This window comes from Vollenhovia emeryi, unplaced genomic scaffold (assembly GCF_000949405.1).
Source record: "Vollenhovia emeryi isolate VEMERY1.0 unplaced genomic scaffold, V.emery_V1.0 DF939187.1, whole genome shotgun sequence".
NCBI classification, from domain to species: domain Eukaryota; kingdom Metazoa; phylum Arthropoda; class Insecta; order Hymenoptera; family Formicidae; genus Vollenhovia; species Vollenhovia emeryi.
The window spans coordinates 276,847-294,328 of record NW_011967179.1 but is presented as its reverse complement, the minus strand read 5'-3'; the positions used below and the strand labels follow the sequence as shown (position 1 = coordinate 294,328).

Below are 17,482 nucleotides of genomic sequence, written 5' to 3'. Positions count from 1 at the left end.
TGTCTTAGGCCGGCCTACCGCCCAATTCGAGCGCGTGGCAAGATGTGACCGCCCGGCGATCGATATTGCTATGCGCACATCTCGCCACGCGCTCGAATTGGGCGGTAGGCCGGCCTAAGACAACGATTTTTAATAATTAATTACTCGTTAACTATTACGAAAATTGCAAAATGGTACAGGACTTTTCCGTTCATCTCGATCCATTCTACCTTCTCAAAAATTTTGTCGAATATGGAAAGACTCACCCTGTATATGTACTTCAGCAAAAACCGTTTTCGCGTATAAATGTGAAAAGTTCTACAAAATAAATTAAGTGGAATAAGATACGTTCACGGAAAAATATAAGAGAGAGGGCAGCTTATACCTCTGGATAGGTAGTGAAATTGCACAGCTCACACATAAATGATTAGAAATATAAGAAAATTATTCGTTACATTTATACAGATTTGTGCATCGGCATAGATTATTCCTGTATACATTGAATTTTATTGCGATTACTTAACGTTGGATTATATCACATCCAGTCGTTCAGCGTGCTAATTAACCTTTACGATCCTATGATAAATTGCATAATCCCGATCATTACGTGTGCGTAAATTGTGATGCATACAAATAAGACGCGATGGGTATCTCGTATGAGAATATCGCGAATTTTAGAGTGGCGGTGGACAATAATTAATCATTATATATTTTCTTCGGAGAAAGTCGCTTTATTCTCCAGTAAGTGCATTGAACTTAAACTTTGTTGTGTCTCGTGGGAAGTGCAAACTTGGCAATTTATAATGGTCGACATATGCCTGGAGTTTCTACTGTTGCATCCACCATGTTGTACTCCAATAACATTCCCTATGAAAATGTATTAATATAACGCCGACATAATACCCCAATTTTTTATTTTACAATTTAGTAAACGCGCTCTCTTTCACTACTTTTCTTATTCAAACTCGGTCTTGATTAGGATTGAGAAACGAAATTGCAGAAGAAAAAAAATTATTCACTTGTGTCTTTTCCGTTTGTTTTTCTTTTTTACTTTGTCTCACTGTCAGTATATTTCTCAGACCAGCGCGGAATAATCAGTCAAGACATACGATACGCAAAGAGTAATTAGCCGGTGTAATTAGCTAATCGTGCGTCATTGCAAAATTGTTACGGCAAGCGCGTAGTATACAGTGTGTACGTGTACACACGTACATCATCCGCACGGTATGCAAAATTATTAACTGGGACACCCAAAGGAATTTAAACAAAGCCGATCGGCGTGTATACACACATACGTCAGCTGACTATCATCCGGTCGAACGCTTAGTGCAACGTCCTGTTTAGTTTAAACCCGCCGTGATAACGCCATATCCTCCTTCCGTCTGCGTCCTTTCATTGGCTTTCCTCCTTTTCCATTTAGCGATATAATTCCTCGTCGGCGTTCTTCTTTTGGAAGGAAACCGGGAAGCGATATGCGGTATCGCTATGTTTTTACACAAGCTCGCCTTTGCAAGCTTTTTGTCTAACGTCATTTAACATTTTTCATAATATCCTTGAAATTCTCTCGAGCGAAAGTACATGCCAGTGTTGTTTCTTGTCTATTAATTAAGCTGAGTAAGGATGAAGAAGAGATATTTTTATACGTGATGCCCATTAAATTTAACAGTGAAAGTGCTTCTTACCCGAGCTATTCATAGCTTTTAATTGTGTCGGTGAAAGAGTCAAGGAAAAAATACAAGAGTCACTCTGGATTTAGAACCCGAGAATTTCAATTAACCGAGATTTTCGTAAAAAAAAACCTTTTCGATCATTGAACTATGGCAAGGCAATTTTTAGTCGATCAAAGAAAAAATACTATTTAAAAATATTTTTAATGTATTTTCAAAAATAATCCAACATTTTTACACATAATTAGGCACTAATGAAGATTCTCTAAGTATTATTTACTTAATCTATCTTGAGTGTCTTATGTAAAAGATAAAATGGTTAAAATATAAAAGATTGAAGCAGATATTGAAGATTATTAAAGATACGAATAGATTTTTTTATTTTAAGGAAGTAGTTCGATAACAATATATAAATACAAATTACAGGAAATTATTGAAAAAGATACAGCAGGGGAATTGAAACATATTGAAAAAAAACGACGAAAAGTTACTATTATTACCAAGAGAAACTTAGTTTTTATGTTACAGTCAACTTTCCTGTACATTATTCGTATTAATAGAACTTACAAGACGGAAGTAATCACTTTTCTTCTTACGTAAGTCATTGATTTTAGCTACTGAGTCATTCTGGTGTATCCATGGGAGCGTTTAATAACGCATAATTTTTGTGCGAACCGTAGCGAATCAGACGGAAAACGAGCACTCTCGATTCAGCTTCTGGCGGTCGGCTTGTGTTTTTCTTAAACCTGTGCATTTTGTGACGAGAAAAGAAAGCGCCGCCTATGGTGACGTAAAGCGGCTGCACAATGTCGTACTTGCTGTGACGAGCTTTATCTTTATATAAACACAGGTCACTCGCGATCGCGATTCAATGAGTCATGTGTTGTCGATTTATCGATCGGAAATTAACAACCCACCGTGAAACGATACTGATATTGAATATCGGCAATGTAAGCGTGCCGACAATTCACCGCTAGTCACATTCTCATCCCTTCATCGTATTTCTACAAAATTCCCTTTCGAATTTAACTTTCTTTTCCCGTGTAATCCTAAATTATGCGGACATTAAAAATAAATTGACAACAAATAAGGAAATTATATGAAAAATATGTACACTGGAAAACAACATCAGGTTGCGTTAATTAGAAATCTGGTAGATTCAACCAGTCGTCTGTTAGAAAATGGACGAATCAGAATTCCTTTAGGACTTACTAGGCGTATAGTGAAGTCTATCAAACTTCTGGTCATGAAACATCGAGCCCTGTATCGTGAGAACTAAAAATTCTGTTTAACCAAAATGCATTCTATCATACATGTCTCGTTGATACAATCAAAGCAATTTTCTCAGTGCACGTACAAGCGGTTTTAAATTACACCGAATAATTGGCCGTACATTTTCCAACACGCGAAGCTCTAACGACGATATGTGTTACTGGTTACGGATTTTCATTGACCACTTGCTTCGTACCGCATTACGGCGATTGAGTTCGGAGAGAGGATATCCTTGACATCCTCTTATTCGGTAATTATTACGGTATCTCATAATTCAACGTCTATTCTCTCGACATTTAAGTTCGCTTAAAGTGCATGTTCGTGCGAAGGGAAGAAACTTTTTGCATCGAGCAAGTGTGTTACGGTGCGTCCGATAATTTCAGCCGCCAAAGAAAGGTTCTGTTTCAATCTTATCGCTTATTGATAATTTGTCGCGCTCACTGACGAATTCTGGTTATATTGCTATTTTTGCCCACGTATCGCATTTCCGGAACACTCTTTTCCAATTAAAGCAGCTGATTGTTGTGTTATTGCGACTTATTGCTAAAAGAAATCAGTCCGCGTTATTGTATTCGCAGAAATTAGATCGATCGATTGGATTTCTATAATTTTTACCGTATCGCCCCGAAAAAAAAAATACGGACGAATTTGCTGATTGACAAATCTCTGGCTCCGAGAGATCTAACCTCGATCATGACAAAGCGGTAGAGATCGGATGAGCTGGAAAAGAGGGGGAGAAACTTGCAGATCGGTAACATTCCACGACATAATACGCGGATCTCTTCTCGTATATGGCCGTCCTAGAGTAGCAACCGGGACATCCAGTAGAAGAGCACAAAGTCCGTTAACATCCTCCAGGTTGCTTCTTCGCTTGGCCTTCTAAGGAATATCACGCTCGAGCGAACGTTTTGCAATCTAGCGTCTGCAGTTGTACTTGACACGCTGTTGTACTTGACACGCAACGTACACGACTGCGGACGACTTGTTTCTGTATTCAGTAAATAGTTATCCCCCCCCCCCCCCCCGAATGTCTCCGTACTATTAGAAATCATATCTGTACCTTAGAAGTGAAATGATCGATTTTGAGGTTTTATCTCAACAAAACGAGATTTGCGACAACCCTACACTGGAAAAAAAAATCTGGTAGATTTAACCAGTCGTCTGTTAGAAAATGGACGAATCAGGATTCCTTTATAGGATTTACCAGATGTGTAGTGAAGTCTAGCAAACTTCTGGTTATAAAATATCGAGCCCTATCGTGCTAACTATAGTTTTTGCCAGACTTCACTACACTTATGGTAAATCCTGAAGGAATTCTGATTCGTCCATTTTCTAACAGACAACTGGTTGAATCTACCAGATTTTTTTCAGTGTAGTAGCACAGTGCATTGATCAAACATTGGTTAAACATTGGCCCAACGTTTGGTTGTATTGGACCAATGTTTAGCCAGTGCACTGTGCTACTAGGAAAATCCTATATTAAAGTAAGCGATTTCCCTAATAAATAACAAGAAATATTTGCACACAAACACACTTCAGAAAAATATAAAGAAACAACTTGTAGAAATGATTTTGGCTCCTGTACATAAATTGCTAAGTGTCAATTGCGACAGTTGATCTCTCAAGTACAGATATCTGTCGGGGAAGAATTTTGTTGGTATTTGTTGGATCCAACGTTACACATTTGAGAATCAATTTGTTGGCGTTTCAGCCAGGAACTTTTTCAGTTGGTCTTGTATTATTTATTTTGTGACATAACTTTCATACTACTTTGTTATTCACTGCATAATTTTGATCTACAGTGATGGGACAGAATGACTGCGACACTATTTTCAGGTTACGTTCCAAAAAGGGATATTTCACTCGACGGCCATTCCGAAATCATTTTGAGCGTTTTCAATCTATTTCTCAAGTAAAATTGTCCCCAGAGAAAATGTTTTGGACCGTAAACCTGGACCTAAATGCGCGATTCTAAACTCACAAAAAAAAACGTGTCGCGACTCTTCTGTCCATCACTACATATGTAAATCGGTAAACAATCGAATGAGTAGGCTTATGCATAGATCACAATTCAAATACATTTATTGAAGTACCTTACTGTTTTTAATTAACTTAAAAAAAACGTTCTATATCCTTGTTATAATTTTAATTGTGATGATCCAAACGGACATTTCTTTTCGAAACCGGTTATTCCACTTGCGATGTAATCAACCGCCTCGCACCACTCTTTGAGATATTAGCCGCATTATCCTCCTTATAAAAGCAGTGATCTATAATAATTGAATTCGTGTATAACATTATTGCGCGTTCGGACAATATTCATTGGACTAACTGAGCCGTTAACTCGTTAACTGTGCTTCGTAATTCCTTCGATCTTATCTGCAATTTACACAAAGTAGTTACTAAATATAGCGTGCTTGTCCACATAAATTGTACAAATGTTCGCAGCCTCGGCACCGGTAATTCGATAACCTTAGCATACATCCGCCTGATTTACCGTGCAATTTGGTAAGGTAAATTTTTCCGTTGCGCACACTTTGACAAATCTACGAGAGTTCAATTTCTCATTTAAAAATAAGGAGACGGATTATGATCGGATATTTCGGCGCGTCGTTGACACAATTCGCAAGTATGCGGAACCAGTCTCCGTATCACAAAATCGGCTTTACATAACGGCTTCGCGGCTGTCACTATCTGTCAACACGTTAGTCAAATATGGCATAATGATGAAAGCAATTTGAATCTTCGAACTTCGGTTAGCGCGTTATAACATTTTTATACACTCGCTGGAGCGTGTAAAATTAGTTGCTGCTTCGTCCGGAGCCGTATTTTATTTTCGCGCCTGAATGACGGATCTCGGAACTGCCCGCGCCTTTCGGCACCTGCCGCTACACCGTTTCTCGTCGCAAATTGGACTAATTAATTTCCGTGCGACTAAAGCCCGTCCCCCCCCCCTTTCTCCCGGAGGCAAGGCTTCATTTCGACGGCTTCGATCGCGATGGTGAAATCTCTCGTCGTTCTCCATCGTGAGCGGGCGTGAAAGGGTTTCCCCCGGTGAAATTCAAGATGCCTGACCTCGTTTGACCTTGACCGAGCTCCACTCCTGCGAATCCAGCAGCAGGACTACTGCCAATATCCTGTATTATCTCGTATGAGCGGTAATACTTTCGAATTCGCGAATTTATGTTGTGGTTATGCGCGTCGCACGTTTTGAAAGTGGTTTGAATAAAGAATCAAAAATCTTGGCTGAAATCGGCTTTACGGCTGCATCTTCAAATTTACGACGTACTTTCAAAATTAAATTTCTACCACCTGTAATATCATACGAAAACCGCAAACCTCCATCGTAATTGTTCTGCAGAATTTGTATTTTTTAAGAATAAGATACGCGTTTCATAAATATTCGAAACCTTGACATACGAATATGAAAGTGATAAATGATAAATGTTTAAACATAACGATGGAAATATTATTAGGTTGAAGAACAATGCCAAGGATTTTTCTCTAAGATAAGAAATTTACAAGCATTCTGTCCACCAACGTTTGATTTCACAGTGTAATAAAATTTGAATCGCGATTCGAGTCAGCGAAGAGTACGTTGTCGTTACGTTCTTAGGTGCAACGAAAAATTATTTTAATTGCAATTGCATATCTGCTTTATACACAGTTCGAATTGTTCGTGTCGAGTATAGAAAAGGTAGGGCGCGCGTAACGGCTTTAAGAAGCTGCTAACGTAACAGATGAATTATACGACAGACGAAGACGTGTAGCAAACAATGGAATTGAAGCCGCGATAAAAGCGGCATCGCCTGCCACTTGTGATAATTTCGATTATCTGCCCGGTTAATGCGCGACATCGAAGATTTATCAAGCGGCGAATCGAGGATGGCACAACATCGCTTGGCGAAAGAAGGCCTCGACGGTGACGTTGTAAAAAGTTCAATTTTCTTTTTGTGTACGGCAGCGATAAACTGAAAGATGAGAAAGTCAGCTGCGACTCCGCAGTAAACTTTGATCGGTTTGACCAAGCGTATTTAGGATGATTCATGTAAATTGATCCCGCGCTGACGAAACGCTACACGCATTAATAAAGTTCACGGGTGGGCGGGAAGTAGTTCCGGTGACTGCGACTAAATATAGAGCATGAGCGTTGTAATACGAAGTGTACTCTATATTAGAGACCCTGCAATCAAAGGCTGGCCATAAGAGAGTTCGTCAAATTTCTGCGAGTGAGAGAGAAACAGGCTATTTCACTCTTCTACGAGTCTACGATCGTAGAAAAGTGAAGTAGCTTATGTTTCTCTCTCACTCGCAGGAATTTGACGAACTCTCTTATGGCCAGTCTCTGATTACAGGGTCTCTACTCTATATATGCGATTCATTGCAATTATATTTCTGAAGGTCAATAAAAAGATATACATTTTTCGGAAATTTTATTCTTTCCACGAAAAAATGTATTTTATTGACAAATTTATCTGCTGGTTTCTACAGCAATTGTTTATCTGTAATTATCCAAATTGATATTAATATCATTAAAGAGGACAATTCTTCTGAAAAACGCAGAAGGCAAACGTTGCTCCTCTCGATATAATTCTTAGCTTTAATTTAGTGCGTGTGAAACATTCAGTGTGTATTCATAGAATCTAAGATTTTTATTTAAAAAAAATATTTATCGCCAAAACTTTTTGGAAAGCAGTTAAATGCGTTCAGAACTGCATGAAAAATATTTTATAATTAATGGAATTTTCGCACATCGGCCATCGTTTCATCTTCGTGCTCGTAGCGGTGCCTTTCTCGAGCGTTCAAAATTATCTAACACAAGTTTAACGACTCAACTGGCAGAATAACTTATTTATTTCCACGTTTCGACCGTCCGGATTGTGGTCCTCTTCAAGTACATTAAAAATAAGTGTAATTACGATGGAATGGATGCTGATTTTTAAATGATTACTGAAGATTAAGCGTTAAATGCTTTGGAAGACCTTAGAGTATGACCGACCATGAACCGGATCAGAGGTCGAGGGAGGAAATGAGCTCGTTGAGCGTTGGGGTGAGCAGTAAAACCGAAAGGAAGTACGCGCATGAGAACGATTACGCCGTGCAGTAAGTTTCTGATAATTTTCAATTAGACACACCCCAACGTCGTACGCTTGCGACTTTAAGCAAGCGGGTAATCTGAGTAAGTTCATTTTACAAACCTCGCACTATCGTGTAACCGCCTTTTGTTGAAAACACTTTTTGCGGCTTAACGTGATCGCAACAATTTAGATCGATAGCGCTTGATTGTAAGCAAGTAGCATTTTTTTCTTTCCACTCAATGTATCATTATGTTGGAAGGGGAGATCGGAATAGCCTCCTGAGAACCGGAATTCCAGCATACCGCGCTTTCACTGCGTTCAAACTATAAGTAGAAGAAAAAACTAATTGAAAATATGGACACTGAAAATTGGTGTCCACTATTTTCGTCATACTTTATTATTGTATCCTCAACCTAATACCAAGTCTACTGTGTATGTTTATAAATCAGTTTGAGGAATATGTTTTGTTTGAAATATTCAATAGTATTGAGTCAATACTCGATTAATTTTGCGGGGTTAACCGTGACAATTTTTTTCTCGTAATTTTATAAAATTGTTTAAATTGTGAAATGCCACATTTCTAAAATTTAGTTTATTCTATGACAATCGATAACACGTTCGGTTGTTTATAATTTCCAATTGTCTGTTGCAGTCAACGTTTTTTTTAAATTTTCTGCAATGTCTAAAAACAGCGACTACAGTGGAAATCTTAGAATTCTTGAAAGTCTCGCGATATATGTATCTTTACAACAAATTAAGATACATTTATGTTAGTTAACGCGTATTACGATGCCAATGAATTCATACTTCCCGTGCTTTTTACGGTTATATTGCAAATATTATTTCGTATCCTCGGGAGGATGGTAGGATGTTTACGCGTCGATCCGCTCGCTGCACGTGCAAGCGTAACGCGTGCGTATAAGGCGTGCTCTCCTGCGTAGAGTGCGTTCACAGGCGACTGTCAGGCGACAACCGATGGTCTCTCCTCGTAGGTTCAAGGTCCACCTGCGGGAGTGATACTTCACTGCGGCCGGAATAATGGAAAGAACCGTCCTGGGAGTTTCCCATGGAGTCAGGGACCGCGTCCTCAGGTTCATTGCCGCAACTTCCCTCCTTTATTAATGCATTCTTCCGATGTCTCTTTAAAGCGGCGTCTTGTTTTCATCCGGTCATTTCACGTCCGCGTTGCCTCCAGACCGCAACCTTACGAGGTGCCCGTACTTGGTTGCGTATTTAACGCGAGTTTCATAACTAAAAATGTTTAATGTCGAAGAAACTGTTAAAATTGCCTGCTTTTAACCCTTTGACGCATGGTGGTAACCCACGTTACCATCTCAACTATACTTTTTGGCCATTTAATTTCTAGTTAACGCATTTCAGTTAGGTTTTTTGCATTTTTTGGGTGTCTCAGCAATAAAAGAACATAAAGAAACGTTAAGTAGGGTTTAACATTTGTTGTAAAAGTTTGATAAATAAACAAATGTGAAAAATCGCAATTTTTTCGGAAAAATTCATTATTGACCAAGTTTTTGAAGATTATTTCTCGAAAACTTTGTACAAAGGGGTTTTCGGGGTCGCTCATTACGAATCTGATGTCAGATTTTCAAAATTTAAAATGGCGGATGCAAAGTGCGTGAATTTTTTTAATTTTCAAATTTTTCAGCATTTTCGTTTCATTACGGTATTTAGGAACTCATCACGTCCGCGTTGTTAGCTCTGGGTAGTGCCAAGAATAAGTAAATTCTAAGAAATGACCAAATTTCAATTTTGCATCCGCCATGTCGCGCGCGCTATTTCTTATATTCTATAAGAATTTTCAACTGGAATTTAGAGTCCATGGGTCCTAATAATATCTAAATAATGTTTCCTAGCATAGTTGAATTACAGTTGAATGATATTATTCTTTTAAGTTTTGAATTCTGCCATTTTGAATTATAATCTGATAACGGATTCGTAATCAGCGACCCCAAAAACCCTTGTAAACAAAGTTTTACAAAAAATGGTTCAATAGAAAAATGTATACTTCAAAGGGTTAATGAGCGAATAAATATATAATTTAGCGATGTCAGAAAATTTCAGCCAACAACGTGACATTGAGAAAACAAGAGCTAACGTATTGAACAATAAAGCTACAGTTAATTATTTCAGACAATTATATTATTCTACGAGATGTACATGTTTTTAGCAGTTGAACGGATGAAAATCGTGTTTTACCTCAACAGAAAATGAGCTGGCAATGTGTCGAAATACAGGATGTGTGTGTGTGTCTGTACCTTTAGTTTATATTTCCGGAGCTGCTTCCGGGCCAATTTTTCCATACTTTTAGAATAGTCTTTATTAGTTTATTGACCTTACCGTAAGTCCGAGTATTTTTGTTCGAATTGTGAGCGTTACTTTCCTATAAAACTCGTACATGTCGGTTTCCTCCGATACGGTGTCACGCACATGTGAGCATAACCGCGGTAAATATACGAGTAGCGTAACGTCACCGCTCGCTGTTTCGATCGTAAGCGGATAATATATTTCAATATGCACCGAGACGAAGAAGCGCATTGTTGCCGCCGAGACTAATTACTACCACGCGACAGCGATCGACAGCTTACTTAAATCGTTCCGCATTAACATTAATGCCAGCTTGTCAGATTTAATCCGCCCATTTGCCTGGGCGTAATACGAGATTATACGCTAGACGCCGAGTTCACAGTTTTTCTCACGACACTTTATCCGCTGGAATTACCTGCGTAATGAATCCGACACATTAATCTGCGGCAGTTAGCAGCCCGGCGGGAATACAGAGCGCGTTGCATTTTTCTCGCGTTGCAATCAATCACACGAACAATTACTAATCTGCAATCTACTGATTTACATGCAGATAGAAAGCTCACGCTTCAGTTAATGAATCTTTTTTCCTCGTGTCCAGCTTACAAAACTGCTGACTGGGCACACGCAGGTGCATTAATATAATTATTAATAAATTAATTAAAATTCGTGGCTCACGGCTCAAATGTGATAAACACAAATTTGAAGGAATAAAGAACTAAGAGCCGTGACAGGGTGTTAGTGTCTAAATATTTCATATTTTAAATGTATTACGAAAAATATTACCTCAGCCGGCGTTTGAACCTGGACCTTTCTTTCACTAGGCGGGCGTCGCAATTCGACCACCGAGGCATGTGGAAATAATTATTAGTATTTTAATTTACCATGCGATATTACGAATTTCTAAATAGCAGCTTAACAAGGCAAACCGCGAGTCAAACAGAATTTCATCAGATATAGGAGATTTTCTGTGGAAGTCTTTGCGCACTTTCTCTCGACCGACATATTCTTTAATGAACATTCAAAGTTTTCATTTCCTTAACGACTATCTTTAAGACTAATTAGTAAATTTAGATAATCACAAAATAAATTGGAATTGTCTTAAGATAACGTCCAGCTGGTAGTTTTGCGCGAATAAAATTGTTATTCGTATGAAATTAGTAGTGACATTTATTTTATTGTCAATTTCTCATATTTTCCGATGTCCTATCGTTGGAACTCTATCGTTCGACCGGAGGTTTCTGTATTCCGAGGAAAGTGACTTCGGACAGTTCATTTGACTCAGATACGCGACTGTTATCTAGAACTTTCGCAAATTACAGATTTTGTCAAAGTACGTATCGGACGGGGAAATAATAGATTTCCGACACGGAATCGCTACATATTTGTTCGCTCATCTCGTTTCACCGGCACATGGCATCGGCATACCGTGTTTTATATTCAAATACAGATATTATGCTGCTCGGCCTCGATCGTTGCTCGTCCGTAATGCGGCTGCGTCTTATGATCCGTGACCGCATTTTTCTCTGGATTAACGAACGTTCAACCCAAATCGTCGCGCGACACGAAGGAGGGAGCAGCGAGGCAGATTACCACCAAAAAAAAAATATCACTTTCGAAAATCGTCGATCCCCCTGCGGCGATCGCCGGAAGTAGACCGGAAATCGATCGAGTCGTCCCCGCCGACGTAAAGCCACTCGATTTTCACACGCGGCTCTCCACCGCGCGAATGTGGAATTTACCGAAAGTTTCGCGCGAGAATATTTGTGATCATGCATTGTCACAAAAGCACGCAAAATACTGAAAGTTGATGTTTATATATTAAAGTAATAGACAAAATTGCATGACAATATGATACACAAACGTGGCGTCTTGACACGCTATTCTAAGAATGATTACTGTTTATTGCCATTACCATTTTCCATACCAACATTACGCGCACAAGCAAATAGGTTTTTATTTAAAAATCAAATATCTGCACTTAAAAAGTATATTTCCCGAAAGATTTATATATATATAAACAGTATATGTTTTTGTATTTATTAATAATACTTGTATTTATTGAGATTCCCACGATTTAGCGTGCTTATCGCATTTTAATATTTCGAGAACTATCACTGCACGTAAGTAAGAATAAATGTGAAATGTGACGTTGCTTGAAGGAACGAAGCACATGTCCGCGCGGACGACAGATGCCAGATAATTCTCAAGTCCGCGACAAAGTTATGGCATTTCTCTTTCGCATATCCTGTTTCGCGAGGGAACTCACTCGGCCGAAGAGGCAGACAGACCGAGAGAGAGGGAGGGAGGGGAGAGAGAGAGAGAGAGAGAGAGAGAGAGAGAGAGAGAGAGAGAGAGAGAGAGAAAGAGAGAGAAACCGGGAGCAGGCCCTCCCTCGAAGGACGGCTCGATACGAGTGTTTATCCATATTACCTCGTATCACTCACGTTTCGCGTTTCCCTCTTTTCTTCGACTCGGCAGGATGTCCCATTCACGAGAGTCATGAAAGGCGGTAACCGTAATGACCGACTGACGTCTCGCGTGAATGTAACCGTCGTCCCGGCATGCTCGAGAGCACGATCGAATCGTCCGCAGTTAACGTCTCCATTGTTAACAAAAGGAGTAAAATAACATCGCAGGACAGGTCCCGTTCCCTCCTCTCCCGACACCCGAAGATCACTTCGGGGATAATTTGCAATTGTACGCGGAGAAAACATCACGAGGCTGTAATTTACTTCGCTCGATTGTACATGCAACGAAAATACTTTGTCGAGGCATTTTTTTTTTTTCGAACTGCGATGACACATTTTATGCTCGGTTGGAAAACGAGTTCCTCGTACTTCTTTTCAGTAGAAAAATAAAGAAACGAAGACGCGGGAGACGCGTACCGTGTGCCTCGATCTTCGTTTTGCAGTCTTTACTTCCAAGAAGTGAAGACGAAATATTCCCATCTATACTTTTATTTCGCAATTTTTATATCTTTCCAATTACGCCTTGAAAGTAACTTGATGTTATCTTCAATGGAATTTCAACGCAAAGTATAATACAATGTTAATAATGCATGAAAAATTGAATACATATGACACGTTTTTAATATAAGACTCGAAGACAATGCTTATCATCATGTGATTTGAGTAGAAAAATAGATGAAATAATTCAACTCGATTAAACAATATTTTATTCTTGATATGATTTGACTTGAAAAATTTACTAATTGCGCAACTTTTATACGAAATTTTAAACAGTACTCTTCAAAAAGTGAAATAAAATTCAGTAACGGATGTCGTCGTTCAATATCCATGAGCGAAAGCTTGAGGAAGTTTGCGTCAAAACTATACGCGAGCTGTGCATTAATCACTGCCAGTCTCGCGTATGACGTTAATTTTAATTGTGGGTTAGGAAGAGGTGCATTTTTCCGAGCAAACCCTCATATTTTCACGCGGAAACAACTTTCCCGAATCGCCGCGGGTGTTTCTCGAGTCGTAGAGAATTGCGTATTTGCACGTGCGCTTATTTGCGCTCGAGTCCGAATGCATGTCCTAGTCCACCAGAATGTTAATATACATTCATGAGGAAAGATTTGCGCGTGTAACTAAGTGAAAAAGTTGAGTTTGTGCTGAAACATCAAAAATTCTGTTTACAGTTCGCTGAAAATCAAGATAACCAGGCGTATCTCTTCGTTAAATCCTGATTCAATTAAACTAAAAATTGAACAAACAAGAAAGTAAAATTATCGACACTAGTATCGTGTGTAGAGGAAAGTCCCCTATTCATTGTCCTCGGAGCGAAATCGGTTTAATGGAAAATTCATTGTTAGATTGTGTAATCGTTGCTGAAAAAGACTTGTGATTGAATTTGGATGTTGAAAACCTGCCATCTCATATAACAGAGGACTTTCTATATTAATCTTATGAAATAAATAATCAAAAAACCTCTAGCCGATTTCAAAATCGATTGTTTTAATCACAGATGAATTTTGTGATAGATATATATTTAAACAGATCTTAATTTAATTTAAAGACAAGCGTGTAAAGCCAAATGTTAACGTATTAGTAAATATTTTTTTTAAACAAATTTGGTATCTCATATTTAACTATTAAAATGATATTGATTGGTAAAGTTATTCATGCGTTTGTACTCTCTAAAAGTCAATCAGTGAAGGATCACTGAAAATTGCAGTGGTATTAACTGTAAATCAGCGACTATTCACTGTTATCACTGATAATCCACTGATTGACTTTTAGAGAGTAAGTGATTTCGTAACTTTACATTGCATTATACATGCAAAGAATAATTTCATTAATTTTAAAGCTCTTCAAAACAAGATAAGATATGTGTATTTCAAAATACATTTCGGACGTCGTCACAGCTCGTTCACCCTTTTTAAATTATCGCGACGTTTCTGTATGATAGCATTTCTCTTTCGAAACTCATTCCACTGTTACTTTTTTTTTTACAGGTTACTGATGGTGGCATTATAGTGCTCGATGCTACTTTGGATGCGTCCACGACCGACGACGCCGAGTGGGAGATCTCCGGGGGTCCACCGTCGCCCTGCGACGTATCGTTTCTCAACGACAATATTCTCATCAACGGACGCAGCAACCTCTCGAAGACGCCACGAAATCATAAGGTGAGTAAACTTTCGCCATGATTATTGTAGTTTTTCCGACGTTTTATTCAAACGGATCTTGCAGAGAGAAGAGTCACGATTTGAATCGATATTTAAATACATAGCTCGTATGTTCTTGTTTCTTTATTTTTCGATTGTATTAGTTTTTACAATAAAAATTTTCAATAATTAATACGTCTCATAGAGAGGATACAATTTTTCAAAAATGACACTCAATTTAATGAAAATAGTAATAAAAACACAAATGTTATTTTACATTAAGTTTCCAATTAGGAAATTTGAAAGATAAACCATTCATTGAAATCTTCTATTTTACGTTTCAATAGAAAGATTTTCTCTCAGAAAGTCAATCAGTGGATTATCACTGAAATCACTAATTTGCAGTTATAACTGTAAATCAGTAACTATTCGCGGTTTTCAGTGAAAATCCACTGATTGACTTTTAGAGAGTCAAAAGTAGAACAAATTTATCAGCATTATCAGATTGGCAAAAGAAATTGTACTGCGCCACAACCGTAAATAACTTCGATGCCACCCAAAAACCCCGATATCTATTCAAATCGTCGTATCGATGCCAATACGAAAGGGCCTTATCGGCGTCTCTTATTCTGACTATCGATAAGGCGCGGCCTTTCTATCTAATCTAATCAGCATAGCACCGCCATTATCCGGCGAGATCGTGACCCGGCTACCTTACTAAATCAAAAAGCGCACAGCGTAATATTACTTTCAAGATCGCTCGCGCGGCGTGAGAAATTCTGCCTCGCGAGCCATTCGTGAGATCGGACGCACAATGCGGCCCCCGTCCAACTCCCACGTGGCCCGAGGAAACTTTTTTCTCCCTCAGTGGGGGGAAAGAGAGAGGCTCTAATCCATGCCATCACGTAATATATTTTTGGCTCGTGATGACAAATGTCGGTTTCACGCCTCTCGGCGCTAGAAACGCCGGGTTCTATTCCGCTTACATGCGCCTTAACGACGGAAACGTTCTTCGCCCGTGGGCAATGTAAGAGAGAGAAGATCCTGTATCCCTCTGGAAAAATTTATTGATGTTATTGTATGGATGTACGATGCATATCTTTATATAAGGGGGGAGGGGAGGGGAGAGAGGAATATCGCATATATATTCAAAGATTATTCTTATGCGTAAAAATGAAAGTTAGTCACGTGCTTTTGTACGGCCCTATTAATATGAAAAACTCTCAGCACCATTCCAGCAGGCCTGGAATTCCCAGGATTGTCTTCTTTTCGAAATATCATCGTCCAATCTCGGTATGCCTACATACATTTAATTAGACATTACGCGTTCTTTGCGCAATTTGATATCTGGTTGACCCGGTTGTCATCCAGCGGCGTACATGTTTCATTTGAAATTGTAATAGGGCGCGGATTTTTTGCTCCGAATCATATTGTCGGGCCTTCGTTTAAACGCGTCTGGATATCTACATCTTGAGATTATGCGCGGCGTATGATTATTTATCAGCGCTAGAATATCGAACGCGCGCTATTGTGCCGAACTACGTGGTAATATTTGAAAAATCAACGTCTTTTCACGCAGCGAATAATATAACTTCGATTTAATCTATCGCCGATCGTCGACAGGTAGATAAGCGAAACAAAGCGTCGTTTATAAAAGATGCAGGATACGTACGTAACGTACGGGAAATGGTTGAACCGCAATAATGCACGGTGCATACAACGATGTTGTAATACAGACGCTCGCCGCGCCGATAACGTATCGCGGGATTTAGCATCGTACGTACCGCCGAGCGCAAATGTATAAATATTGATATTGATACCGGGAGCGCGCAACGATACATCGCGTAGCTACCGTATATCAACCCCGGACAAGGTGATACACGCAAAGCGTTTTCAAGCGAAAATATTGGCGTGAAAACGGCGGTTGCAAAACGACTCGCGGGAATAAAGTAGGTCTGAATGTCAATGTCAAGTTGGCTTGGCGAAAACGCTCTCTCAGCGGAAAAATAAGCTATATTCGAGTATACATAATTAAACTGCAATAAGTTACCTGTCGACAATCTTTCTTGAAATTACATTCAAGTGTCCACGATACTACAACGATTGTTATATTTTTATGGCGATTGTCTCGCCGACATAGATCCGCGATCGTACATTTTTTTTCCAATCGAAGAGATTTCACAGTTTTCTTAAAATATATATAAAATAAATTCTTAATATTTTAATATTTATATACAATATGTATACAGGGTGAGTCTTTCCATATCCGACAAAATTTTTGAGAAGGTAGAAACGGATCGAGATGAATGGAAAAGTCCTGTACCATTTTTCAATTTTTGTAATAGTTAACAATTAATTAATTATTAAAAATCGTTGTCTTAGGCCGCCTACCGCCCAATTCGAGCGCGTGGCGAGATGTGCGCATAGCAATATCGATCGCCAGGCGGTCACATCTTGCCACGCGCTCGAATTGGGCGGTAGGCCGGCCTAAGACAACGATTTTTAATAATTAATTACTCGTTAACTATTACGAAAATTGCAAAATGGTACAGGAC

At 38.9% G+C, this 17,482-nt stretch overlaps 1 protein-coding gene across 1 annotated transcript in view; it reads left to right on the top strand.

Moving 5' to 3' along the window:
* LOC105562515 overlaps positions 1–17,482 on the top strand; it is a 59,709-nt gene that overhangs the window by 13,390 nt on the left and 28,837 nt on the right. Inside the window, exon 3 of the mRNA XM_012013422.1 lies at positions 14,775–14,948. Coding sequence (XP_011868812.1) covers positions 14,775–14,948 — 174 coding nt within the window. The remainder of the gene's footprint in view (positions 1–14,774; positions 14,949–17,482) is intronic.